The sequence below is a fragment of the Cannabis sativa genome, chromosome 4 (assembly GCF_029168945.1).
Source record: "Cannabis sativa cultivar Pink pepper isolate KNU-18-1 chromosome 4, ASM2916894v1, whole genome shotgun sequence".
Taxonomy (NCBI): Eukaryota; Viridiplantae; Streptophyta; class Magnoliopsida; order Rosales; family Cannabaceae; genus Cannabis; species Cannabis sativa.
In genome coordinates this window covers 81,334,029-81,362,027 of record NC_083604.1, presented here as the reverse complement: position 1 = coordinate 81,362,027, position 27,999 = coordinate 81,334,029, and the positions used below count along the sequence as shown (strand labels likewise).

Below are 27,999 nucleotides of genomic sequence, written 5' to 3'. Positions count from 1 at the left end.
GGGACCCGTTTAATTTATTAATTATTTTTTTATTAATAGTTTATATTTTATATATGCGTTTGTATTTTTTTAGTATATTAATATCATTTTTACAATTTTTGAAGTTGTGTTTTTATATAATAATTACTATATTGAATAGTAAATAATATGTAATATTTTATCTTTTATGTAATTTAATAATTTTATACATTTAAATTTTTAAAATAAAATTTATTTTACAATAGGGGATTCCCCGTCTCGTCCCCGCCCCATTAGGGGATTTCCCGCCCCGTCCCCGATGGGGAATAAGCGGGGATGGGGCGGGGATGGGGATTAAAATCCTTAACGGGGATGGGGACGGGGAGAGCACTCCCCGCTAATTCCCCGCCCCGTGTGCATCCCTAATTGTAATGATGATTACATACTAAAACTAATGTTATCTCCATTACATTACACTCCATTACAAAGAAAAAAAAAATATTTTAATAAAAATATAGTAAAAAAAATTCAAAGTCTATATTACCCTTTTTTTTTAAATATTTTATAATTTTATAATAAAAGCAATAAAAGTTATTTTAGTCAATACACATTTTATTCTACTATATTCTCATACCAAACCAAACACAATAATTCTTATTACAATGTTCATTCCAATTACAAACCAAACATTGTAATCAATTCCTATTACCATTCTTATTTCATTACATTACCATTACTATTACCATTACCATTACATTACATCAAACCAAACACCAGAATAGTGTAGAATTTTGTTCCTTAAATTTTTTCTAGTTACATTATGTTTGGTTGGAATACATTAACATCCCAATAGTGTATATCAAAAAATTACTTCGAAAAATGAACAGAATATAATTAAAAAGGATAAATATTTACTATTTTTATAAAGTTAATTAAGATTTTTTTTCTTAAATTTTAAAATATACCAAGCTTCTTAAATTTTTTAGACTGTTAAAATTCACTCAAACTATTAAAATTGTTGGATTTAAAAACTTTTGTCCAATTTTATTTGATTTTACCAATACACTGATTTTCCATGTAATAAATCGTGCCCCCGAACTTTAATATCTACTAAATCATACCTCCAAAATTTAATGTGTACCAAATCATGCCTCCCAAACTTTTATCCATGCTAGACTTTCGTTAGTGAAATTAAATATAAATCTTTAAATCTAACAATCTCAATAATTCAAAAAAAAAAAAAGATTTAACGGTCTCATAAGTTCAAAAAAAAAAAATTGGTACATATCAAAATTTAAGGACAAAAATCCTAATTAATTTTTTTATAATTCAGCAGAAAATTTTGTAACACAAATTTTTTCTGAGAACAAAATGCTAAAAAAAGATAATTTGAGCTGAAAAATTCCTAATTATTCAGTTAATAATGAAAAAGAGATAGAATTAAGAGATCATATACAAATATAAGCAAAATGAGTCAAATTAATTAGAAAAAAAGGGTTATTGTATTGGCATATAGATCAAAATTTCATAATACATAGTTATATGTAGTTTCAATATATTTTCAGTATATTCCTAGCTACTACATATCATGAGTGAATGGCTTCCATTTCCCCAAACTATATAATCCACTATATGCTCAAATCATTATCACTCCTTTGGAAACTTATTAACAATTCAATCACTTGTACACACAAATTCATCAAATTAACAGTCTTAGCATTCCACCCCACATTGTTTGAGTATTGGTCCAGTTTGTTTAGGCAAGAAAGGATCGATTCGAACCCAAATCAATGAGAAAATTGAAGCTAGAAGAATTGACCAAAGGACAACAATGGTTGGAGTCCTGTTTTGTCTTCCCATTAAACCTTTAAGGAAAGGGTAGAGATGGAGAATGACCCAAAAGGCGAAAAACAACTTACCGAAAAGAGGACCCCATGAACCATAGCCATTGTTAATGGCATCAGAAACTCCAGCTACAACTCCCACCATGTTTATTATTATAAGAGTGGTTGGTGGGATGAGTAGTGTAGTCCATTTGAAGAGGTAGAGCTCTCCAAACTCTGCGTCGTCGGCTGCTTTTGATGTCACTGTAAAATTAGTGTCAACTCCTGCCAAGACTTTGAGAAGGCCTTGGAAGACGGCGAAAAGATGTGCTGAGACACCACCAATGACCCAAAATTGCTCATTACGCCACCAATCCTCGATGCTAACACCACTCCATCGAAGCTCGAGAATGCCCGTGGCGATGATGGAAAGGAAAAGAGCTAAGAACCATATACTGGCAAGATTGTTAAGCTGCAATGAACAAAATGGTTTTGTGGTTAGTGATTGCAAGAGCTAAGTAATTATACATAAAACCTCCATCTATAGATATATTTTACGAAGTTATAATTAAATAAAATAAGTAAAAGAATAATTAAAACTCCAAAAATGGCTGGTGGCTACTCGATCAACGTGTTCTTACATCGAATGTAAAAGAGTAACAATGACAATAAAAACTCCTTAATACCTATTATCTAAAAAAATATTTTTACTCTTTACTGCTGAATAATATACAGTAAGCACCATATTATACATACATGACATCTTGATTTTACATAAATAAATGTATAACATATGTATATATTATATAAAGATATAATTTCATGGAATTTAAAAAATGTATAACTAATCATAATTTAAAACTTATTCTAACAAAATAAGATCAATTTGAGACTTAATTTTTTTCATAGAGTTAGAAGTTATTTTCGAATAGAATATTAATTTTACTGTTTATATATGGTTACTTACTGTTGGGATGATGAATTTTCCAGTCAGAAGACAAACAGCAGGAATGGTACAGTAGGCAATTAAAGGGATTGAAGTCCAAGGGTAGACAATGGTGTTGGTGTAAGCAAGTCTTTCAAGCAATTTTAGTTTTCCACCCCAGCCATACCACAATGGGCAATGGCGACTAAGAAAGATTTCGACTGAACCAAGAGCCCATCTCAGAACTTGGTGCAACCGATCTGATAGATTTATAGGAGCAGATCCCTTGAATGCATCTCTCTTTGGCATACAGTACACTGATTTCCATCCTCTACAATGCATCTTGAATCCTGTTAGAATATCTTCAGTGACTGAACCATAAATCCATCCAATCTGCCAATCAATTTTATAAGTAACATCATCAGTAAATAAGATATCATTAGAAAGATTATATATGTTGGATTATAATGATTCTCACCTCTTTGCCCCACTCAGTTTTCTCCTCATAGCCACAGCTTATGACATGAATGGCCTCCTTAATAAGTGTTGTGCTATTTGTCCCGTCTGGTAGGCCGCCATCTTCCATAAGAGTAGAGGCTATGAAAACAGGTGATTGTCCGAATCTTTTCTCGAAATTCTTCTGTGACATGAGTGATGATTTCTCTAACTCTTCATAACCCTCAAGCCCTTCTTCAATCTCTTCAAGATCAAACATGTTTCCGCTCTCTTTCCTCGTATAAGTCTTTCCCATCATTTTCTTTTTCTTGTTGTATAATCCTCCAAGCAATCTTGATAACCCCTTCTTAGACTTTGTTTTTGATTTCTTTTTCCTTGAACCACCACAACAGCAGCAACACCATGAAGGCCAGCAATCACATGTCATCTTTGGTCTTTTTTCGGACACCGGTGGATCATAGCCATACAAAGCTTGCCTATTGAAGACACATCCAGTACCGACGTACACCGGTCCTTGGATCCCATCAAGACCTTTCATGTTAATCTACAATGAAGGAAAAACCCAGACAATGAGCTAAATTTGATAAAAACACAATATTCAATCACACAAACACTTAATTTATTAATATCACTTACATCAAAGAACACCGTGTTTCTATTGGCATATCTATCATGACGATCAATACCATCAAATCTTTGAGGAAACTGAACATAACAGAGCTTCTTCCCCAATTGAGGATCCATTAGAAAACACATAGCTTCCCTGACGGCCTTGCTGTTGTTAAGGTAGTGATCACAATCCAGATTCAACATGAACGGTGCATTTGTAAGCACAGCAGAAACTCTCACCTATTAATCAAAACAACCAACCATGCATTATAATCCCAACTCATAAAATCAATCTTATCTCTTGTTTTTCCCTTTAAAAGCTTCATTTGTAAAGATAAGAGAACTAAGTACTCACCAGAGCGTTCATGGCACCTGCTTTCTTATGATGTTGATAACCAGGGCGTTTCTCACGAGAGATATACACAAGACGCGGCAGTTCCTTACCTTCCACATCTAGTGCACCACCACTTCCTAGCCAAACCTACATACCAACATTTCCATTATCTTCTATTTCTTCAGCAAGAACAAGCTCATAACATATTTTGGAACTAAGCCATTTTCATGTTCAATTTCTTTTATCTTTCTACCAAACACTACCAGAACAGTGCGATAATCCAATATATACACAGATTGATTCTAGTTGCAATAACCATGTTGCCCATTTTTTCAAAAAATTCTGATTCATGGTATCAAAAATGAAGTCCAAAATAGTATGATGCACGTGTGTGTGTGTGTGCAACTAATTGTTTGATTCATATTTTTGACACCCTAAATTATTCAGAATTTCCGAAAATAAGCAGGATTCTAGCATCACTATGATGCTTGCTTACTATCATACACAAAAAATTGATTTATAATTTTATCTATACATCGAAAACAGAAAATGCTACTATGACAAAAATGATGCTCCTACCTAGAAAATTTCCCATGTATATAACAATTTCCAGTTAAACCTACAAAGCAATATCCTTTATCACCTATTTCTTCAACAAGAATAAGCTCAAAACATATTGAAATTAAACCATTTTCATGTTCATTTTCTTTGATCATTCTACCAAACACTAACTAGAACAGTTCTACAATCCAATAATTATATATATAATAATACCCAGTTAAATTTGTAATATAATCAAAACCTGAATCATTCCAGGATGATCACGAGTGATATTCCCAGGCCATGGAGAACCATCCTGCATAACCCAACCTTCCTCTGGTTTCTTCAAAGCTTTAGCCACCAATGCATTAATCCTAACCTTAAACTCCTCATATTCTCTCTGCAACACCACCAAAAATAATCAATCAACCAACCATTTTTGATAAATAATAACACAGAAACAAACAAACCAAAAAACAACCATTTTCAATCCTAACCTTCATTGCTCTTCTTTCCTTAACAAAACTAGGATGAACCTTATCCTTCAAGTAATCAATCTTCTCAGAAAAGTAAAACTCAGGAGCTCTTGGCTCAACATTATGCTTCTTACAAAACGGAACCCATCTCCTCGCAAACTCAGCCGTCTCAGCCAAAGAATCAAAAAGAAGCATAGAAGCACCATCATCAGATACATAAGCACAGAGCTTATCAACTGGATAATCAGCAGCCAAGATCGAAAGAACAGTGTTCGCCGTAATAATCGGAGGCTCTTTTAAAGGATCGACCGAACTCACGAACACATCCACCGGTGCTAAACGATTGGGCTCGCCTTCTCGCTCGAACCGAATCGAAAGCCGATCTAAATAGGTCTCGCGAGTTATAGGGTTCCATTTGGGAAATTGATCGAGAATCCATGAGAAAGCGAACCAGATCTCGCAAATCACGGAAATTAACCACAACGGAAAAGCGTCCCAAGCCGGAGTCAAGATCCGAAATCGGAAGAAAAAGCAGAGAATCAAGAGACGGAGAATGATTACTATACGGTACGGACTGATTAAGCTTGATGAAACTGGAATTTTTCTCCATAAAGGTTGTCGAGCTTCGGCCAATCTGCAAATACATACATATATATGTTATAATATATCTATACAGAAATATACAATGTATATACAAATTTGTATGTATATATACTTACAGATAATCATCATCAACCTCTTGATCATTGTTAGCATCATCATTATTGAGAAGATTCCCTCTTCTTTCTTGCTTAACCTTCCATTTTTCTACTCTGTCTTTCCACTCATCGTTACTGTAACCTTCTTTCTCTACTTGATCAAATTCCTTCCCACCACCAATCACTATAAATTATAATTATAATTAAAAATCAAATTAGTTTACATTAAGAACAATTAAATAATTAATTAATTATATTAATTACCACTTCCTGCAACAGACAAAGCTTGAGCTGTCCATTGCTTTTTCTCATTGTTGATATTATCTTCATTATCCTGCAAAATTCAAACATATATGTGTCAATTGCATTATATATACATATATCTTGATTATCAAAATATGATTATATGTGTAATTATACCGAATTAGCGAAGTGATTAACAAGTTTAGGATCATCAGAATCATCCTGATGATGAGTGTTATAAATGTTCTTCCTGAATTCATCTTCAATATCTTCTCCGTCGAAGCTTTCATCGTCATCACCCGCCACTCTTGGACAACCTATACATACATAAATACAAATTTGTTCGAATTATTCTGTTAATATGAATAATACGTTCATATTCAAGTCATCTTTTTTTGGTACCTGAATTTTCATAATTTTTTTTAAGGAAAATACTTGTTATTATTAAACAAATAAGATTAGCCAATTTTCATAATTATTGATAATTGATTAACCATTTACCGTACAATATACTAAATTAAAATATGTGAATATGATATTAGAATAAGTATGTTTGGTGGAACTTAGCATTTTTTAGATTCTAATATTTACTTCTTTTACATTTTATAAAAAGAGCATAAAAACATTATAGTGCAATAACATGCAAACAACATGTATAATACTTATTCTATATATAAATAAAGTCTTTGATACCAGTGACGGATCCAGAATTTTTACTTTGTGGGGGCTTATTTATTATTTAAAGATATTTATATCTATATTATAATCATTTTTACTATATTTATTTAATTTTATTGGAGCTTTTCCTACAATTTTAATCTATAATTATCAAATTTAAAAAATTACATTTAATTTTTTTAAAAGCAATATTTTTGTTAATACACCTATGTCCGTCCCTGTTTGACACTATTAGTACACCACTTTATTAGTTATTCAAATGATTAGTTACACATATAATAATATAATTAAAAATTTTACCATTAAACTTTAACATGTACTAAATTATACCTGAAATTTTTTTACTGTTAAAAATTCCTTTTAAATTATTGAAATTATTAGATTTAAGAATTTTTGTCTAATTTCATTCAATTTTACTATTTTAGTGATTGTTTATGTACTAAACCTCCCCAAACTTTGATATATACCAATCATACCCCGCGACTTTTACATGTACTAAATTATGCCCCTTGAACTTTCATGTTAGAATTTTTTTACTAAAATTGGACAAAAATCTTTACATCCAACAATCTTAATAGTTCATGGGCTTTTTTAACAACCTTAAAATTTAAGTAGCATAATTTATTACATATCAAAATTCGAGAAGTAAAAATTTTAATTAGTCTAATCCAAAACAAACACATGTATAATACTTATTCTAAATTTCTTATAAATTTCTTGATTCATATGTATTCAATACTAAAATTACTTATAAATGTATAAATAAATATACCTTTGTGACGTTTATAACGAGTGTTGCATTGAGGACAAGACTGGTTACCATCACTCCTCTCATAATCGTAACAAGGTCGACAAACAGGGAAGTTACAGAAATGGCAAGCCACAAACACCTCTCCATTCTCTTTGTATCCAATCTCATCACCACACACTCCACACTTACTCAATCTCCGACTCATCTAAAAACATACATTATCAAAACAATTAATATCAATAATTAATCATACATGTTACATATATATATATAGATATAGATGTAAATGTAAATGTATTATATGTACCTCTGTAGCAGCAGCACCACCATCTAGGCCAGCCATGGCTGCAGAGAAATATGGTGGATAATGAAGAGAAAGAATTGGGATATGGGGGTGTTATTATAGAAACATTTTTATTATTATGTTATGAATTTGGTATTTGGTGGTGTGGTGGTGTGAATTGGAAGCAGAGAAAGAAAAAAAATGTGATGAGTGTTTTGTACCAAATTGTGAGTTGGGAAGTCATGAGTTTGATTGTAAGATAAGTTTTTAATTTAGAGTGATCTGATCACCATGTATTCACCAAATTCACCAATACTATTAGGTAACACATATATATCTATTTCTATTCATGTGTCTTTGCTTTCATTCAAAGCACTTCTCTCTCTATATATTCTAAATTATATGCTTCAAGTCTACCTTAACTCTCTCTCTCTCTCTCTCTTATATATTATACATGAAATAATTGTCAAAATGACTTTTTTTTTTAGTTCATTGTATTTTTGGCTTAGTTTTGATAATTCTTTGCCAAATAGCATCTCTCAGTTTAGATAAAATTCGATTGAATTTTTCTACCAGTGTCGGAGATTGATCATTCTCTAAAGAATTTTCAAAAATATGTCAAAATTCAAAATGACTTTCAGAAAAGTGTCATTTTCCCAAGAGACTCATATGACAATGATAGCAGACCCAAATAAAAAGTAATATTTATACAAGCCCAAGCTCAAGCCCATTATGATAGCTCAAGCCCAAGCTCTCTTATCAGCTTTCTTCGGTTCTTCTCTCACTAAAAACCTTGGAAAGAAATATTTCTTCAGTTCAAAAAAAAAAGTATGATATTTTTAAAAAGAATTATAAAATTAAAAGTATTACGGTTAAATTAAAATTATAATAATTTTGAATATTATTATATTTTTTTATATATATATACCATTAAAATTAAATATTTTTATTAAAAAATATATTATTTATCCCTCCAAAAAAATAAACTAATTATACAACTAAAGATATAAATGATCAAAATTAAAATAAATATAACTAAGTTTATTGCAAGTAATATTAACTTAGTCTATTATTATATATGTTTAATTGTGTAAAATTCCCTCCAAAACAAAAGCAATAATATTTTAAAAAAAATTAAGGTGCTTTTAGTAATACTTTTTTAATTAATTTTTTGTTTTTAAAATTAGAAAAGTGAAAATATTTTCTAAAATCATGTTCTATAAAACTGTTTTTATTTTTAATTAAGAATCTAAATTTTAAAAATAAAAAAATTACTTTCAAACTTTTTTTAAATAGTTTTTCTTTAATCAATATTTTGGATTTCGATCCAACTTAGATTTTAGAAACCGAACTCGAACCCGGCCTCAGACTTGGACCCACCCCCAATCCTAACCTCAGATCCGGCTTTTGACTCGATTTAAATAAAATTAACAAATAAAAAATAAAAATAAAATTTACAAAACACATTTTTATTTTATTTTCAAAATTAAAAAATAAAAGTAGTTATACAACATATTTTTATTTTATTTTTGTAATTAAAAAATTTAAAAATAAAAGTTTTATCAAACTTTTTTATAATTATTTGTAGAAGCCTAACCCAAATAAAAGATCCAAAAACCCAAAAGTGATATTATACAAGCCCAAACCTATTATGAAAAGAGACCTTAAACCCTAGAAATATTATTCGACTTTCGTGCTTTTTTCTCACTAAAACTAAACCCTAGAAATATTATCGACCATTTGATCGGAGAAAGGAGATCGGAGAGGAGGACTACCGTTTCACTCATTGGCGGGATAAGCATTTACTTCACTCATTGAAAACAGGTACCGTATTTATGGTTTTGGGTTTTGAATCTGCTAATGAGATTGAAACTATGCTTGGTTATTTGAGTTTTCGATTCTCTCTCTTTCTCTGTTTTGTTGTATAGAGTTGTTCTTTCCAATCCTCTTTTCTTTTTTTTTCCTTATTATTAATAATAGTTAGGTTTTTTAATGTTTCGTAGTTCTTAGAAACCATAATTTTTGTATATTATTACCATTTGAAACTTATAATATATGAATGTGTGCTGAAACTAAAATTATGGGTTTTTTTTTTCTAATTTGGATGGAATGATTTGAAGTTAGACTTTCATAATATTCTGATTTTGGTTTTGGTTCTTTCAATTTCATTTGTTGTATTTGTTCCTACCTACATACATATATATACATATATAAAAACTTTGTTTATATTTGTGTATTGATAAGTTTTTTATTGGTATCATAGACTGTTTGTGGTCTCAGTGTTGATTGGTATCTATTTTAATAGGAGAAGCAAAATAGTCAATTAACGACGACCTGTTTAGATAAGTTAGAACTCAAATTGGACAAAGTTGTTAACATATTTGTTAGTATTTTCTGTCAAAACTAACAGAATTTTTGCAAAATTTTCTATTAAGATACAAGACATTCTCTTAGATAGACATAATGTATGTATAATTATAATGTAAATGATGTAAACTTATGCATTTTAAATTTAATTTCAGTTCATATTCTTCTTTCCATTATTATTCTTATTTTTATGTTTTTGTACATCCTAACCAAACAACACCTTAGAGGTTTGGAATATGAAATGTGTATGTATACATAAGTTTGGATCAATTGTTTAGATCTCTATTTATTCTCAGAACTTTTTTTTTTATTATTTTTATTATTAAAATAATTATATAAAATATTAAAATCTGAAATTTAATATAGTTTTATGTAATTGTCAATTGTTATTTTTAAACCCAAAACCCTAACAACAACACTCTCTTTTTTCTCACGTCACCGTTGCGGCCTTAGCATTTGAGAGCTCTGCTGCCTTTGAAGTGGCATTCCAATGGGGGGAAAGAAGAAAGAGAGGATCCAGAATCCGCAGCCCTTCCTCGCCGATGACAATAAAGAGTCATTGCCTTCGAAGAAGCGTTCCAAATCTAATGAGAGCCGGAAGCAGCATCAGATGGAAGAGAAGCTTATCTCTTCCGGTATGAGCTCCAAGATACTCAAAGCGGCTCTGGCTCAACAGAGAGAGGTTGAGGACGAAGAGGTCCTTGCCCAAAACCCTAACAATTCCCTACTGACTATCGTCGAAGAGCCGGCCAAGGATGATGATGATGAAGTGGAAGATGATATTGATAATTTTTCTGGGTTCGATGAAACTCAGAGCCGCTATGGCGATTACGAGGTGAGTTTTTTTTTCCTCTTTCAGACCCATGTTTGAGTAGGGTTTCTTTGTTTCCAAAATTATATATATGTATGTTTATTATAATTATTTGTATTGTTGCAGGAAATTGATGAAGAGGATGAGAAACTACTCGAGTTATTTATGTCAAAAGATGCAGTTCCACAACGTACTCTTGCTGACATTATTATTGCAAAGATTAAAGAGAAAGATGCTAATGTGTCTTCAGGTTGGACCATCACTACTCAACTTTAAAGAAGAAACTCAATGGATTTAATATGGTTTTTCCCCTTGATCTACATTTTCTAGAAATTTATGTTAACTCATTTGCATTTTTTTTTTCTTTCCAAATTGCAGAAGTAAGGCCTATGCCTCAGTTGGATACCTCTATAATTGATTTGTACAAGGGGTATGCTTAGTAATTACTTTTTTTTATTATTATTTTATTTTTAAAATAGAGTTATTTATGTTCACTTCGTGTACTCATGGCTAATGTCATATATAGTTATGCCATAGTGTTATTGAAGGTGAGTCTGAACCTGTTTTATGCAGACTTGGCAAGTTTCTTAGCAACTATACAGCTGGTAAGATACCTAAGGCGTTTAAACACATACCTTCAACGATAAACTGGGAGGATATTCTGTATTTGACCGAGCCCGAGAAGTGGTCCCCCAATGCAATGTATCAAGCTACAAGAATTTTCGCGTCCAATTTGGGTGTGAAGAGGGCAGAGCGCTTTTACAAGCTTGTCTTGTTGCCACGAGTCAGAGAAGATATTAAAAAGAATAAGCGTTTGCATTTTGCTTTGTATCAGTCTCTGAAAAAATCTGTTTACAAACCTGGTGCATTCTTTAAAGGAATACTATTTCCTCTGTGTGAGGTAAACAGACTATTCTTCTACTTCTCGAGTGGCTGGGCTCCTAAGCAATTATTTTTTCCTAGTTCATTTTTTGTTGTTGACAAAATTATTTTCTTCATTGGCAGTCAAGAACGTGCAATCTAAGGGAAGCTGTTATTATTGGGAGCATAATACAAAAAGTTTCAATTCCTCTTCTTCATTCAAGGTTTTTATATATTGTTGTGTTTTCAAAGTTGTCCCCTCCCCTTTACATAGAAAATTACTTTTCATTGGATATTTTAAACAAGCCTTTTATATGCTTTCGCAGTGTTGCATTGTTGAAGCTTGCTGATATGGAATATTGTGGCACGACAAGGTATTCCAATACATTTTACATATTACATTTTAGAACTAAAGCATTGTTGTATATTCTATAAGATGTGATAGCCATCAATGATTGTTTGTTGATCTGAAATGTGTTCCATATTTGACATTTCATATGTTGTTTGAAAAACGTCTTGACATTGTTGGGTCTAAAATACTTGCAGTTACTTTATAAAGCTCCTTTTGGAGAAAAAGTACGCTCTTCCATATCGGGCACTTGATGCTCTTGTTGCACATTTCGTGAGATTTTCGGATGACACAAGAATTATGCCTGTAATATGGCACCAATCGCTGCTTGCATTTGTGCAAAGGTATTCAAGCATTCTAGGAATTCCTCTTACTGTTTAACGTGTTCCGAGTAAGAGTTTGAGACTGGCAAAGTTATTGTTTCTCTTACAATTTGTTGGCGTTACTTACAGGTACAAGAATGAACTACAGAAGGAAGATAAAGTTAACCTGAGAGCTCTTCTTGAAAAGCAAAAGCATAAACTAGTGAGAAAGGAGTTTCATTTCTTCTATTGTCAATTCTTTTCTTAAAATAACTAAGATCAATATGTAATCTTTATTCTCTGGTTGAGTGTAGGTTACTCCTGAGATTAGCAGGGAGCTAAATAATAGCCGCAATCGGGGTGAGAAGGAGGATGATCTTATGCTAATTGATATCCTTTGTCTTGTTACAACTACTGTTTTTTTTTTCTTAATTTTTTATTTTCGTAGAGCATGACTAAATAATTCAAGTGTCCCTATAAATTCAATGATATGATACAATTTATTGTTTCCTTAACTTCAAATTACCTTCCCCTATTTCTGTGATCAATAAGACCATTGAAGAAGATAGGTTTGATATTCCAGAGGTTCCTATGGAGGAAGATTGATCAAAGTACTTGCCAAAGGTATTTTCTTACACTCCATTCCTTTGTTTTTGGCCTCAAATCATTTTTTTTGCTCAGTTTTGCAAGGCTCATTGTGTTTGCAGCATGAAAATTTCGTCAGAATTTAATCATGAAGATTTGTTAATAGATATGTTAACAAGTGCACATTTCTCAAACTTGTTTCAGTTTCATTCACACAATGAGAGGGCACGTATTGCAGTGAAAATAGTTTCGTCTGAAATGAACAAATTAAAAGATAGTGTGAATTTCACACCCTTGAGAGACCGCAAGACCATCACGCAGTGTACCAGTCGTTAAAGACATTCACCCATGAGATGCTAGCAAGGCTTAGTTTATCACTTTCACAGGAAATTTTTGATTGGATATGTTTTGTCATTTATATTTTGATCTTAACTCATCAAACATCATTTCATCATCATCCTTAGAATTTGTTTCATATTGAGTTTGAGATGAAGATGAAGTTTATTTAGAGGATCGGTTTTGTTTTTCTTTTTTTAAAGTGTTAATGTTTCTCTAGTAGTAATTTTCTTCAACTGTATAGTGTTCTTTATTTTAGTACTTGAAAAATATAAGACATGGGTTTAAATTAATATTGACTTTGTATTTTATTTCTTTTAATATTGATTACATGCAATTGTACCAATTTCTCTCACACAGAAATAGCAGTTTCAAAAATATTGAATTGAACCATTAAGAAGTGAGGTTTTGAACCTGAGATAGTGAAGGTCTTTCAATTTTGGCCTATTTTCATAGGAATTGAACCATTAAAGAGAATCTGTCTAAATAAGTGATTACATATTTTGATTAGGGAGGAAAGAAAAGTTGTAAATCTGGTGAGATTGATAAGTATAATTATGTCTCTTTAGTAAAGAAAATTTCCAGACTAAAAGGGACCTTATTATTCTTGCTGAAGTATAAGAATATTAACACCCTTAAACAGAGAGAATTGTAAAATACAAATAAATTGTTCCTTTTTTTTTTGGCAATTTGCCCATGACCAAATTGACAATGTTCCTACAAAAATAATTTTAAGTATTTTTTAAAAACTTTTGTATTATGAAATAATTAACATGTACATTAACAATAAATAATTACTAAATAGATTTAATTATAAATATTAATTTTAAAAATATTAAATTATTAAATTTTGATCAAAGATGAATAATAAAAGAAAATATTTGAATTAGCTACTTAATTAAAAAATTATATTTTTTTTACACTACATTAAAATTTAAAATTTATATACAATATATCTTAGTTAAATTACATTTTATTAGGGATTCCTAGATGGGAACTCCCCGCAAATTTTCTGTCCATATCCCTAATTATATACTCTTCAACATATTTTTTTGTATTAATTTAGAAATATTTATTTTGGTAATCAAAGTTATAGAAGGTAATCTGTATTTATGTTGAGTATTTATTCTTCAAAGTATATGTTTTATTTAATAAAAATTCCAGTTATATCTAATAATAATTTTTATGATTTTGGTTATATTATTATTTTTAATATTAACATTTCTATTACAATTTTTCAAAAACAAAAGTGATATTTATGTAAAGCCCATCCCAAATGTGATAACAGAAAGGATATTTATACAACCCCAAAGCCTATTATGACGATACCCTTTCTTCTTCGTTCTCTCTCCCAGTCTCACTCGATCGCTCTCACTAAACCCTAGAAATAATATCAACAACCTGATCGCTGATCGGACATCGGAGATCGGAGCGGAGGCGTTTCACTCTCAGGTACCGTTTTTGAGTTATGAAATCGAATCTCTCTCTCTTTCTCTGTTTTGTTGTTGGATATGATTTAGCCATTATCTATCAAATTCTATTTATTGAATATTATTCTTAGATTAGGAATTATTAAGAAAATATTTGTTTGTGAATAAATTAAGAATTATTTTAATTTTAAATATAGCTTCTCAAAATTCTTTTTATAATTAATTATCTGTATTAGTTTTATAATTAATTTTGTAATTATAAATAAAAAAAATATATACCTCTAAACAATAATGGGATTACTTTACAAAAACATCCTAATACAAACATACATAATCAAGGAAATCAAAGAATTATTTCCAATTGGAGAAGAAAGTAGTTCTGCTGTAAAAATGATTCAAACTGTAAACTAAAGTAAATTTAAGTAATATTTGGAAATGATTTCAAGATGATCATCATATGTTATACCTTGCATTAAGTATACTAATGTACAGCTCAATTAACCAGAACCAAAGGCTCAGTTGCAGCTGACATACTCCATTTATACATCTTGAATTATCTTCAAACAGTTATTTTCCTTTCAGAAAAAGATATGGTCAAACATCTACAAACATGAATTTAAAATAAAATATTCTGATATATATCAAAATTTTCACTTCAAGAGATGTTAGTGAACTCATCCTTTAAATGGGAATACTCAAAATTCTCATATTTTTAAACCTACTGAGAATAATACCAATTCTAAATCCTTCACTAGTTGATAATTAATACTAAAAATTCTCTTAGTGGATTCATTCATCATGCAAGATGTCATCTCACCCAATTTCCACCTGTAAAATGGTCACTACTATATAAAATAAGCTTGACCTTAACAAACTCAACAAGAGAGAATATTGGGAAAAAGAATCTTAGCATTGTATTTCTAACAAGCTCCCCCAAATCACAGATGGTTTCTGCATAAATAACAACACTCTGCCACAGAGCACACTGTTTATTTCCACCATATCTCTCCAAAAAAATCACAAATTATAGGGTAAGAAAACAATTTGACTTAGTTAGGTAATGAAAAGAAATCTCTACGAAATAAAGCTAAAACAGTACAATGCAACTAAGAATAGACCTCAATATCCTCCTCATATTGAAATAAGATCATAATTTTGCATCAGAACTCGACAACCCGGAGTAATTTCTTCATGTTTTGAGTATAGCTTTATTATTTATTTTTATTTTTTGTACATAATAGTCCTCCTAGAACTCTAGCATATTATACACCAGAAGGCTAATATGGTTTCTCATTCAAACGAGTGAAAATTTTAGACTGACACACAATGACTTATTAATTCATTTCATTGCTCGCTCTAGGCTTACATTCTGTCAAATCGCGAGAGCTGCAGTTACTTTGGCCACAGGACTATCGAAGAAGGCAGGGGCTGAGGCTACTCTATAGTTTACTTAATCACAAGAAGCTTGATGGCTGGAATTTCAGGATTCGCGAGCCTTGGACCTAAGACCAAGAACTTTGTAGTTGCCGGTGGATTGACATCATTCGTCTTTGGGGTATATTTCTACACAATGAGGGCTGTGGGAGGTACAGATGAGCTGCAAGTGGCCATAGATAAGTTTGAGGATCAGAAGAACAAGAAAGAGGCTGAGTGAACCAAATTTGCCATCAAAAGCTTAATAACATGTTTAATTGTACTTCGTTTGTTGTCTAAAACGGAAATAAGATTTTTCTCGATACTCTTTCTTTACAATAAGCTTTTTTTTGTTGGCGTAATATGTAATATTTCTTCATTAAATGTCTAACACTACAGAAATTTTGTTCACTTACATGCCAAGCACATATTATTTTTAACCTTGAACGTGGCAAAGAGAGATTTCAAAGTTCAAACGCAGTGAGTTTTATCAGGTTTGGATTTTTGATGGTTTATTTCTTATTTGGAACAAGGTTACTATACTCAAACTAGTGAAAATATAAAGACTTATTAAGAGTATATAAATCAGAGTCTGAAAACAATGGGAGGGTTAATGAAAGGTGTGTTCATAATAATGATCAAACTAACAATGGGAGGGTCTAACTAATTGGAGTTGCTCTAACTAATTTATTCTTCCAAGTGGTTTTGACCATTTTTTTTAAATAAAGTTGAGAGATGGTTATATTATCAACTTTCATGGGCTCTAGGACACCTCTAGAAAATGGTCATAAAATTTAGAAGAAAAAAATGTAAAAAATAAGCAATTTGATGAAAGTAGATTCCTATTGATTCTTAAAACTCAAGAAAATCATAATTGCATACACTTTCACTTCCACCTATTTGGTTCACAATGTCCCATATGGTACTATATTGTAAAACACTACACAAATTATTCATTGAAGAGAAAAGTCTAGCATTCCACCCCACATTGTTTGAGTACTGGTCCAGTTTGTTTAGGCAAAAAAGGATCAATTCGAACCCAAATCATTGAGAAGATTGAAGCCAAAAGAATTGACCAAAGCACAACAATAGTAGGAGTCCTGTTTTGTCTTCCCATTAAACCTTTAAGGAAGGGGTAGAGATGGAGAATGACCCAAAAGGCGAAAAATAGTTTACATAACATAGGACCCCATGAAGCATAGCCATTGTTAACAGCATCAGAAACTCCAGCTACAATTCCCACCATGTTTATTATTATAAGGGTTGTTGGTGGGATTAGTAGAGTAGTCCATTTGAAGAGGTAGAGCTCCCCAAATTCAGCATTGTTTGTTGCTTTTGTTGTCATTGTAAAATTGGTGTTAATTCCAGCCATGACTTTGAGAAGGCCTCGGAAGACTGCAAAAAGATGTGCAGAGACACCGCTAATGACCCAAAATTGCTCGTTGCGCCACCAGTCGTCGATGCTAACGCCACTCCATCGAAGCTCGAGAATGCTAGTGGCAATGGTGGAGAGCAAAAGAGCCAAGAGCCATATGCTTGCAATACTACTAAGCTGCATCAAACAAAATGGTTTTGTTATTTATGATTTGAACTTCTAATTCAACAAAATCATCTTTATTTAAGATCAGTCTCACATGTTCAAAAATTTTGTGTGTTAAATTTGTTTGTAATATATACCATTATCTTACTTATATGTATATATTTAGCGTGATCAGGTTTGCAGTAACACTGATCAGGCTTGTGTCAAGGGCCCACTTAACTTAAAAGCCTTAAAAAAAATTCTTTAAAATATTTTGTCGAAATTTGTTACTCTTAGCGCCTGAACAATGTTAGAGTCGATGTTGTAAACGTACCGTTGGGATGATGAATTTTCCGGTTAGAAGGCAAATAGCAGGAATGGTGCAATAGACAAGTAAAGGAATTGATGTCCAAGGGTAGACAATGGTGTTTGTGTAAGCAATTCTCTGAAGCAATTTGAGTTTTCCTCCCCAACCATACCACAATGGACAATGACCACTAAGAAAGATTTCAACTGATCCAAGAGCCCTTTGGAAAACTTGGTGTAACCGATCTGATAGATTTATAGGAGATGATCCCTTGAAAGCTGGCCTCTTTGGCATGCAATACACTGATTTCCATCCTCTACAATGAATCTTGAACCCTGTTAGAATGTCTTCACTCACTGAACCATAAATCCATCCAATCTGCCAACACATTTTATAACATAGATCATTATTGAATTTTAATGCAACCTATAATAAATTATTGCAAAAATTTATAGTATACTTTTTAAAAATGAACTTAAAAATTCTTCTAAATGCCAAAGGACGATCCATTAGAATGGTTCTCACCTCTTTTCCCCACTCAGTTTTTTCCTCATAGCCACAACTAAGAACATGGATAGCCTCCTTAATGAGTGTTATACTATTTGTCCCTTTGGGAAGACCACCACTTTCCATAAGAGTAGAAGCAATAAAAACAGGTGATTGTCCAAATTGTTTCTCTAAATTCTGCTGTGACCACAACAATAATTTATCTAACTTGTCATAACCCTCTAACCCTTCTTCAATCTCTTCAAAAGTAAACTTGTTTCCCAACTCATCTTCATAACCTTCACTCCCTTCTTCAATCTCACATGTTATCTTTGACCCTTTTTCAGATACTACTGGATCATAGCCGTACAAAGCTTGCCTATTGAAGACACATCCAGTTCCGACATACATTGGTCCTTGGATCCCATCAAGACCTTTCATGTTGATCTGTAATTAAAGTAGAAAAACTAGATAATGAGCTCAAAAAAATAACAAAAAGTAAAATTTAAAATTCATTGTACAAATTTTCCTTTTATACAATCACACATACAACATGCTTAAATTATTAAAATCACTTACATCAAAGAACACTGTGTTTCTATTGGCATATCTATCATGATGATCAAAACCATCAAATCTTTGAGGAAATTGAACATATCCAAGCTTTTTTCCCAAATGAGGATCCATTAGAAAGCACATAGCTTCCTTCATGGTCTTGCTGTTGTTCAAGTAGTGACCACAATCCAGAGTCAAGATAAATGGTGCATTTGTAAGCACACCAGAAACTCGAACCTATTATAAAAACCATTATTCATAATAATTATTCTAAGTAAGTAGTGCCACTATAACATAATTAATTACAGGGTAAATACTATTTTTGATTTTGTATTTTACAAAAGTTATCGATCTGACACTTGAAAGAATTTGTAGTTAAATGACAGATCAAGTCTTTTATTTTTCAAAATATATAGTATAAAATAATAAATTGAGTTCAATTTTTGTTATTTATTTTTTAATAAAACTAACATGAAGCCAATTTGTAGCATATGTAAATACAAAAAATGTTAGAGAGTCCCATTTTGTTAATGTATGAAAAAATAATAAAATATATAAGAGTAATGACTACTGATTACTCCTTTCATTGTCAATTGATTTTGAGAATCAAAACTTTAGTTATAGATAGTTCAATCAGTAACTTTTAAATTAATTATATACTTGCTTTGCTTCAAAATATAATTAGGTACTGACCAGAGCATTCATGGCACCAGCTTTGTTATGATGGTGATAACGGGGACGTTTCTCCGGCGAGATATACACAAGACGCGGTAGTTCATTACCTTCAACATCAACACCACCACCACTACCCAACATAACCTACACACCAAGTGATGAACTCTTTCATGTGTATAACAATATGAAGCAATTCTAAGAGATAATCATTATATGTGAATGAGCATATATAAAACCTGAATCATTCCGGGATGATCATGAGTATTGTTCCCAGGCCATGGACAACCATCTTCTTCTTTATTAATAGCTTTGGCCACTAAACCATTAATCCTAACTTTGAACTCCTCATATTCTCTCTGCAATTATAATACCACTAAATCAATCATTTAAAAAAATAAAAATAAAAAAAAACTATGGATGGCAAGTCCTTAAATTATACATAGTTTGGTAAGTTGATCCTTAAAAAATTTCTTTTTTGCAAATTAGTCCCGCAACTTTAATTTTTTGATATCATTACTCCTTCACCGTACTAAACTAATGGTGCAGGAGTATATATATAGTGATACCAAAAAAATTAGATAGGGAAACCAATTTACTAAAAATTTAGAGTTTACTTATATATTGAGGTATTGTTCAAAATTTATATAGTTGTAAAGTATAGTATACTACCATATCTTCATATGGAATTTATTTATAGAATGAGATATTTAATTTTAGTAATTAAGAATAGCAACAAATAGGGTATAGATAGACTATGCTTATTCTACAACTTTACCCTATAAAAAAAGTTACTCATACTCCAAAATAATTTTTTTTTTTACTAATAAATAAGGTGGGTATCCATGAACATACCTGACTCTATGCATAGGCGAGCTAAGACTACATTAGGTCTGTACTTAAAGTCTACCTAGTTTAGTAGCCCAGAAATAAAATTTATTTTTAAAAGTACACATTTTTTTATTAATTTTTTTTTTAAAATAAGAACTTATAAGTCATGCATATTACAATCTATCTATTTATATATTTGGAGACAACTTACCAAACTTATATAATTTAAGAACCCCTAAGCCATACATACTACAAAATTTCATAACCAATTAATACTCTTTGCCCTCTTACCTTCATTGCCCTTCTTTCCTTTACAAAACTAGGGTGAACCTTATCTCTCAAATAATCAACTTTCTCAGAGAAATAAAACTGAGGAGCTCTTGGCTCAACACTATGCTTCTTACAAAATGGAACCCATCTTTTAGCAAACTCAGCAGTCTCCACAATCGAATCGAAAAACAACTTAGAAGCACCATCATCCGATACATAAACACAAAGCTTATCAATGGGGTAATCTGTAGCCAAGATCGAAAGAAGTGTGTTTGCCATAACAATGGGATCATCATGCTCATTGAAAAGATGATCAAATGAAGTGATGAAGACATCAATAGGGGAGAGATTATTATTATTGGGCTCAAACCTAATACAAAGTCTATCTAAATAGGTTTCACGAGTGATAGGGTTCCATTTTGGAAGTTGATCGATAATCCAAGATAAGGCCAACCAAATCTCACACATCACTGAAATCAACCACAAGGGAAATGCGTCTCGAACCGGAGTCGAAACTCGAAATTGGAGGAAGAAGAAGAGAATAATGATTCGAAGAACGATGACTATACGGTATGGACTGATTAAGCTTGATGATACTGGGATTTTTCTCCATAAAGGTTGTCGAGCTTCTGCCAATCTGATTATTATATTAAAAAAAATGAGATACTTTTGTTGCATAAACTTATTGATACTACATCTCTTTAGTCCGTTTTTTATTTGTGTATGTTATAGTTATTTAAGATATTTTATAAATTTTTGAAAAATTCAGAATAATTTATGATATAGAAAGAAAGCAGTGTTTAAACAATCTATTTCATACATGTATAAAATAGAATAGTCACATGTTCAACACAACACAATATTTGAATTTTATTTTTTGGGTATTAAATTTTCTAAATTTTTTAAAATTTTGTAAAATATCTTAAATAACTATATAAGTTACATGATATAACAAAAAATTTGACTAAAATATTATTTTGAATACTAAAATAGATAAGAATATATCAGTGCATAGAATTTTTATATATATAGAATAATTCTTAACAATGAATTAACATAAATAAAACTATTAAATTGAGTATTTGTTTATTTATTAAAATTATACTCTAATTTTATTAGATTAAAAATAAGCTCCATATGCATGTTTCATAATATTCAATATGATTTTTAGGGTGCGTTTGGAAAGCCACAATGTAATTGGATTTGTGTGTAATTGGAGGTAATTACACAATTTGGCATGTTTGTCTGACCATGTAATTACACTGTAACTGTGTAATTAGAAGTAATTGAGGGGTTCCAATTACACTCTCCAATTCTCATGGCCCCCCATGAGAACTGAATGTAATTACACTGTGTAATTACTAAAAACTTCCATATTAAACATTAGTTACTAAAAAAATATTATTTTTCTTGTAATTACATAACTATTTTGCCAAACAAGATATTATGAATTCATATGTAATTACCACCTCATATCCAAACACACCTTGCATTTTAAAATATAGTGTAATTACTACACTGTGTAATTACTACTCTAGTAATTACACAGTTACTTCCAAACACACCCTTAAGAGAATATTAAAATTTGGGGAGTCAAGGTCATACTGTACGAAAGATAATTAAATGAAATTAATTATAAAAATAATTAACTCTATAAAAAGATTAAATAAAATTAAGCGAACATGAACATGAGTACATAATTATATATACTTACAGGTAATCATTGTCAACCTCATGATTAGTAGCAATTATATCATCATTGTTGAGAAGATAGCCTCTCTTAATTTTGTGTTTGGTCTTCCATTTTTGTACAGACTCAGCTTTCCATTCATCATTATTGTTTTCTCCTAATTCAAACTCTTTTATAATTACCAGCAAATATTAATAATATTAGTTTATTTTATTAATTATTAACAACATATATTGGAAAATCAATTAATTAATAGGGTAAATACTATTTTAGACCCTCTGTTTTACAAAAGTTACCAATTGGACCCTGTGTTTTGTTAAATGATAAAATAGACCCTGTATTTTCTAAAATAGTACAAATAGGACCATGAATTGATTTTTTGTCAAAATAAAGTTTAATTATAATCCGATCTAAAAGTGTTATGACAAAATTGTTTACATTTTTTTGTATCTGTTCATATTAAGCATTGTCTTCAAGTTGGTTGTATTAAAAAAAAGGTTGTTAAAAATTAAGCTCAGAGTCCTATTTTTACTATTTTAAAAAATACAGGGTCCATTTTGTCATTTAACAAAATACAGGGTCCAATCTGTAACTTTTGCAAAACACAGGGTCCTTCCAAAATAGTATTTACCCTAATTAATATTAATTATTAACATATATTTAAGTGATTTATTATTTATTATTATTTACCACTTTCTGCAGAGAAGCTGGCTTGAGCATTCCATTGATTTTTATCATTATTAGTATTATTATTGTCTCCAGCAGTATCCTGTAAAATTAAATTATTTAACATACTATATATTAACTAATATGTTTCAAAAAAAAAAAAAATAAGTATCAAAAAAATATGTTTATAATTAATATCATATATGTAAAAATAAATAATAATGTATATATTATACCAAACTAGTATCATTATCAGAATCATCTTCAATGTCTTCATTCTCATCTCTCCTCTCTCTTGGCCAACCTATATATACACACCATTATATTACAATGTACATATATATACCACTAAAATATAACATAATGGTACGTACAATATATATATTTATACACACAAAATATTATAAGGGATTGTTATTGTAATACATGCACCAAGCATTTTTATATTTTTGATACATATGGATAATTAATTATATATAATTTTAAATGATGGTGTATAATATGTATACCTCCCATAAATTTTAAAAAAAATATATGAATATAATAAAAGGATTATTAAAATTATTATTACACAATTAAAAATCGATACATGACACAAATAACAAACTATTTAAATCATAATTTTAATATTGTAAATATAATTATATAATATTCATAATTTCTTGAAAATTTGTGTGGAAGATTTTACATAACTATACATTATAAACAATCATATTATAAAATATATATATATAAAAAAATAAGTTGCATTAATTTTATCCTTATATTGAAAGTAAGTATATATAATATTTAAAAACATTAATAAATGTAGCCAACAATTAATTTTTCATATATATATAGATATAAATAAACATATATATACCTTTGTTGTAAGCAGGGACGGAGGGACTTATGCCTATGTGTAGGCTTAAGCCCTCACTCAAATATATACATCAAATTTTTCACATGTAGATATATACATATATTAATTCAATTCACTCAATTTATTAAAGTCCAATCCACAAAAGCCCTCACTCAATATCTTAATTATAATTCATAAACTTACTTTCATTCTAATCAAGCCCATTTTAAAAGTAGCCCAATACAAATAATAAAAAAAATAACATTTTATTAAAAAATAAAATAATACTATTGACAATGTTTTATTTTATTTTGTTGAAGATGAAAATTTAAAAGGATACATTTATCAGTTACTTTTATGAGCTTTGACTTAATATTTATTTAAGCCCTCACTCAGCCAAATTTTTGGCTTCGTCACTGGTTGTAAGTATTGATGTTCGAGTGATGAAGACAAGGGTGGTTAGCATTACATACTCGGCATGTACTCTGCATTTCATCCTAAATTTATAATCAAACAATAATATATAATTAATGAATAAATAATACATGTTATATATATATATTATATATGATATTTTGAGAAATTTTTAAAATTATCTTTTATTTATAATTTTACAACTTAAAAAATTTATTTATAGTATTATTTTTTAAAAGTTTTAAAATTATAAAAATACAATTTTTTTCGTAAAAAGTAACTAAAAGATAAGAAGAAATAAACTTCACGGCAGCTATAAATAAATTATAAAACAACTTCGTACTATAAATAAATTATTAAATAAATAAAAAAAAACCAATTTATTATTTTTACGACAAATATATTTTTGTAAGTAAAAAATTAAAAGGATAAAAACAAATGAACTTTTTCTGTATTGGTATATTTTAAAAAAAAATTGGTCTAGTTTATAAATTTCTAATATTTAATGAATCAATATTAATAATACATGCATAAATAATATAATGTACGTACCTCGGCAGAACCACCTTGAACGACGGCGTTTTGGATGGTAGAAGAACCAGCTGCCATGGCTGCATGCAGATGTAATATATATGAATATAATGACTATATATTATGCTATATATATATATATATATATATATGTTTATCATGATCTGGTGAAGAGTGAAGACAAGATATATATATATTTATAGATATAATTTTTAATATTATTGTGTGAATGGGGTGTGATGGTGTATTGGGAGAGAGATTATGTGATCTCTAATGAGTGTGCCACCTCACCTAATAATTAAGCCTATAATTAATAATGAACCTTTCATTATAAATTTTGTACATATATTCACTCACCCTCCAAACCTATCTATAAACTCTCTTCACTATTATTTTAGTTGCACTTAATTTTTAAAATTTAACATTTAGTAGTAGTAAAATCTTCTAAACAATTAAACTATTAAAAAATTTATGACGTGATCTATTTACCATAATTAACTGTTAATATAAATTATTTATGTGTACACTCTTACTTGTAAGTTTATACCTGATATTATTATTTAAAATTAATTGGATAAATACAATTTTAAATCTTGTATTTTATAAAAATTACCAATTAGACCATTTCTTTTATTAAATGATAATATGGACCTTATATTTTCTAAAAAAGAAAAATTAAATAGGACATTGAACTTAATTTTTGACAATTTTATTTTTTAATATAACTCATTTGAAGACAATTTTTAACACGAATAGATACAAAAAATATAACAGTTTTGTCATAACATCCTTAAATTGGATTATTATTAAGTTTTATTTTAATAAAAATCAATTCAGTATTCTATTTGTACTATTTTAGAAAATACAAGTATATTTTATCATTTGACAAAATACAGGATCTAAAATAATATTACCCTTTAAAAATTATAAAAAATTATTTTAAAATTTATTAGTTTGGAAGTTGACAGTTAATGGTGGTAAATGAATAACAGTTTAGTAGTTTGAAAAGTTTTACCACTAAAATTGAAATTTATAAAGTTAAATGTAAAAAATAATAGTTTGGAGAGTTTAACCGTCAAAATTTTATATATATATATATATATATATGTATATATATAAATATATATAACCCCAAGAAACAAAATAATCTGCCTTTTTTATTTCAGTTTTCAGTTAATAGTTGATCTTGACCCTTGATACGATATGATCTAAAGGTGAGAGTAAGTTAAAATAAACAAAACAATCTAACCTAATTAATAATCTCTTTTTATATATTGTCATTTTCTTATGTATCTCTTTCTTTTTTGTCTTTCTCTTAATTATTTATTTTAATTTTGTATGTACTTTTCATTTTCAACATGCTAATTTAGGTAACATGCATAAGGCACGTACCCCACTTCATGATAAAAAAATAAATGAAAAGGTGGCAATATTAGGGTTGTAACCATTTCAGCTTTATTATATTATACCAAGATTGCAATATGTTATCCCCTAAAAAAAATAGAAATAAAAATGTCATATTATTAACAAATGCAAATATTATACTTGTTGAAAGCAAATAGGTACATGCATATGTATAATAATAATTAAAAAAAAAAAAAAACATTTATCTATAGTATATTTTCTTAATTAATTTCTATTTTCATATTTACCTTCAATTATAATGAAATAATTTTAAAATATATATGGCTTTGAGAAAGAAAAGAAAATATATAAGTGCTTTTTTATTTTTAATTTTTCTAGCAATTTTTTAAATTTATTTTTTCATTAATTTGATGCAACATGCAATAACTCAAATAGGCCAATAAAATAAAATGTACTTAATCTGTTATATATATAATTATTGAAATTAACTCATGGAAAAACAAATGGGATGTGATTAGGTTATGAACAGTAAACTTTTTTGACATTAAATTCTTTTCTGCTAAAAACAAAATTTAATTATACCACCCTTGATGTAATCTAATTCTAAAAGCTGATAATTATTAATTGTTGTGATTTGAACATAATTATAACTATAATTAAATTTTTGTCTGCCACGTAATAGTAATATTAATTAGTGGAAAACTATCAAAAGTTACTTTATAAATTAATATATTGGCCCATGATTATGAGCTCTTTGAAATTATTAACTTTGAATAGAAAGCAAATGTATAGGTCAACTAATCATACAATTACTAAAGCTAATTACTTTAAAATTTATTACGTGTGTGTTTAGAAAAAAATTGTTTCATTATTAATAAACAATTAATGTGATTTCTAGAGACATAGTAATTAATTACACTACTCCTAATATTTTAAAATACAAAATGTGTTTTGCTCAAAAAAAATATATATATATAAAAGGTGTTTGAATATCAGTACTAATTAAATATTAATTATGATTTTCATGTTTGGTGAAAAAGATATAGTAATTATACAAAAGAAATAATGTAACAATTAATTGTTAAAAATTTATAATATTTCGTAATTATCAAACAATTTAACACTCCAAACCTAGCAATTATACTCAACTCAACTCTAATAACGGGTGATTTTCAAAATGCTTTCTAAAACTCTTTTTTTAAGAATTAAAACTCTTGTAAATAGTATTGTAAATAAAAATGAAAATTAATCATGTATACTTGTTTATAAGTGCTTATAACATTTCAAACCTAACAATTACACTCAATTCTAATTACAAGTTATCTTCGAAATTTATCTAAAGAAAAAAAAAATGGCAGCGGTAATTGGGTCTTGCTTTGAAGGTCTGAAGGTGGGGTAGGGGCGATAGAGCTTACGAGCTTACGGATTTCACGAGAAAGAGAGAGGCCAAAATGGAGCTTACGAGCTTATGGTTTCATGAGAAAGAGAGAGACAGAGCTCTCTCCTTCCCTAGAAGTACTACACTTCTCCTCATAAAAAAGAAGTCTCAAATTCCCCGCCCTCAGCCCCCAAATGTTATTTGGTTGTTATTACAAAGAGAAGTGTTAAAGGGCAACCATGTTTC

The 27,999-nt window shown here is 29.5% G+C and overlaps 4 protein-coding genes across 5 annotated transcripts; 2 read left to right on the top strand and 2 right to left on the bottom strand.

Annotated features, from left to right (window-relative positions):
• Nucleotides 1-1,441: 1,441 nt before the first annotated feature.
• Nucleotides 1,442-8,013, bottom strand: LOC115714244 (cellulose synthase A catalytic subunit 4 [UDP-forming]). The gene is made up of 12 exons (XM_030642870.2): nucleotides 7,799-8,013; nucleotides 7,513-7,696; nucleotides 6,240-6,379; nucleotides 6,084-6,153; nucleotides 5,841-6,003; nucleotides 5,143-5,755; nucleotides 4,908-5,045; nucleotides 4,127-4,252; nucleotides 3,799-4,011; nucleotides 3,185-3,706; nucleotides 2,749-3,099; nucleotides 1,442-2,253 (listed from the first exon to the last, which is right to left on the bottom strand). The coding sequence occupies exons 1-12, from the start codon at nucleotides 7,832-7,834 to the stop codon at nucleotides 1,672-1,674; spliced, it is 3,138 nt and encodes a 1,045-aa protein (XP_030498730.2). The 5' UTR covers nucleotides 7,835-8,013; the 3' UTR covers nucleotides 1,442-1,671.
• Nucleotides 8,014-10,508: 2,495 nt separating this feature from the next.
• On the top strand, nucleotides 10,509-13,731 carry LOC115714246 (bystin). Of its 2 annotated transcripts, none has more exons than XM_030642871.2 (11): nucleotides 10,509-10,976; nucleotides 11,079-11,202; nucleotides 11,331-11,382; nucleotides 11,526-11,853; nucleotides 11,958-12,037; nucleotides 12,140-12,187; nucleotides 12,360-12,506; nucleotides 12,615-12,687; nucleotides 12,779-12,854; nucleotides 12,991-13,088; nucleotides 13,254-13,731. In XM_030642871.2, exons 1-10 carry the CDS (start codon nucleotides 10,632-10,634, stop codon nucleotides 13,068-13,070), a joined length of 1,353 nt encoding a protein of 450 aa, XP_030498731.1. In that variant the 5' UTR covers nucleotides 10,509-10,631; the 3' UTR covers nucleotides 13,071-13,088; nucleotides 13,254-13,731. The 2 variants fall into 2 exon arrangements, with proteins under 2 accessions (XP_030498731.1, XP_030498733.1); XM_030642873.2 differs by having other exon boundaries at nucleotides 13,172-13,731.
• A 984-nt stretch (nucleotides 13,732-14,715) lies between these two features.
• LOC115714248 (uncharacterized) lies at nucleotides 14,716-16,668 on the top strand. Its single transcript, XM_061115007.1, has 2 exons — nucleotides 14,716-14,837; nucleotides 16,176-16,668. Exon 2 carries the CDS (start codon nucleotides 16,284-16,286, stop codon nucleotides 16,467-16,469), a length of 186 nt encoding a protein of 61 aa, XP_060970990.1. The 5' UTR covers nucleotides 14,716-14,837; nucleotides 16,176-16,283; the 3' UTR covers nucleotides 16,470-16,668.
• Nucleotides 16,669-17,052: 384 nt separating this feature from the next.
• Nucleotides 17,053-23,663, bottom strand: LOC115714245 (cellulose synthase A catalytic subunit 4 [UDP-forming]-like). The gene is made up of 11 exons (XM_061114061.1): nucleotides 23,651-23,663; nucleotides 23,461-23,528; nucleotides 23,249-23,327; nucleotides 22,583-22,727; nucleotides 20,890-21,505; nucleotides 20,007-20,126; nucleotides 19,789-19,914; nucleotides 19,120-19,332; nucleotides 18,580-18,987; nucleotides 18,082-18,432; nucleotides 17,053-17,780 (listed from the first exon to the last, which is right to left on the bottom strand). The coding sequence occupies exons 1-11, from the start codon at nucleotides 23,661-23,663 to the stop codon at nucleotides 17,199-17,201; spliced, it is 2,721 nt and encodes a 906-aa protein (XP_060970044.1). The 3' UTR covers nucleotides 17,053-17,198.
• Nucleotides 23,664-27,999: the final 4,336 nt, after the last annotated feature.

Coding starts and splice junctions, on each gene's coding strand:
- LOC115714246 (XM_030642871.2), top strand. CDS start 10,632: ATGGGGGGAAAGAAGAAAGAGAGGATCCAGAATCCGCAGCCCTTCCTC. Junction 12,038..12,139: donor ATTCCTCTTCTTCATTCAAG/GTTTTTATATAT, acceptor ATGCTTTCGCAG/TGTTGCATTGTTGAAGCTTG. Junction 12,688..12,778: donor AAAAGCAAAAGCATAAACTA/GTGAGAAAGGAG, acceptor GGTTGAGTGTAG/GTTACTCCTGAGATTAGCAG.
- LOC115714248 (XM_061115007.1), top strand. CDS start 16,284: ATGGCTGGAATTTCAGGATTCGCGAGCCTTGGACCTAAGACCAAGAAC.
- LOC115714245 (XM_061114061.1), bottom strand. Junction 23,328..23,460: donor CTGATAATGATACTAGTTTG/GTATAATATATA, acceptor TTAATTTTACAG/GATACTGCTGGAGACAATAA. Junction 22,728..23,248: donor CAGCTTCTCTGCAGAAAGTG/GTAAATAATAAT, acceptor TAATTATAAAAG/AGTTTGAATTAGGAGAAAAC.
- LOC115714244 (XM_030642870.2), bottom strand. CDS start 7,834: ATGGCTGGCCTAGATGGTGGTGCTGCTGCTACAGAG. Junction 6,154..6,239: donor TTAATCACTTCGCTAATTCG/GTATAATTACAC, acceptor TGAATTTTGCAG/GATAATGAAGATAATATCAA. Junction 5,046..5,142: donor AGGAAAGAAGAGCAATGAAG/GTTAGGATTGAA, acceptor GTGGTGTTGCAG/AGAGAATATGAGGAGTTTAA.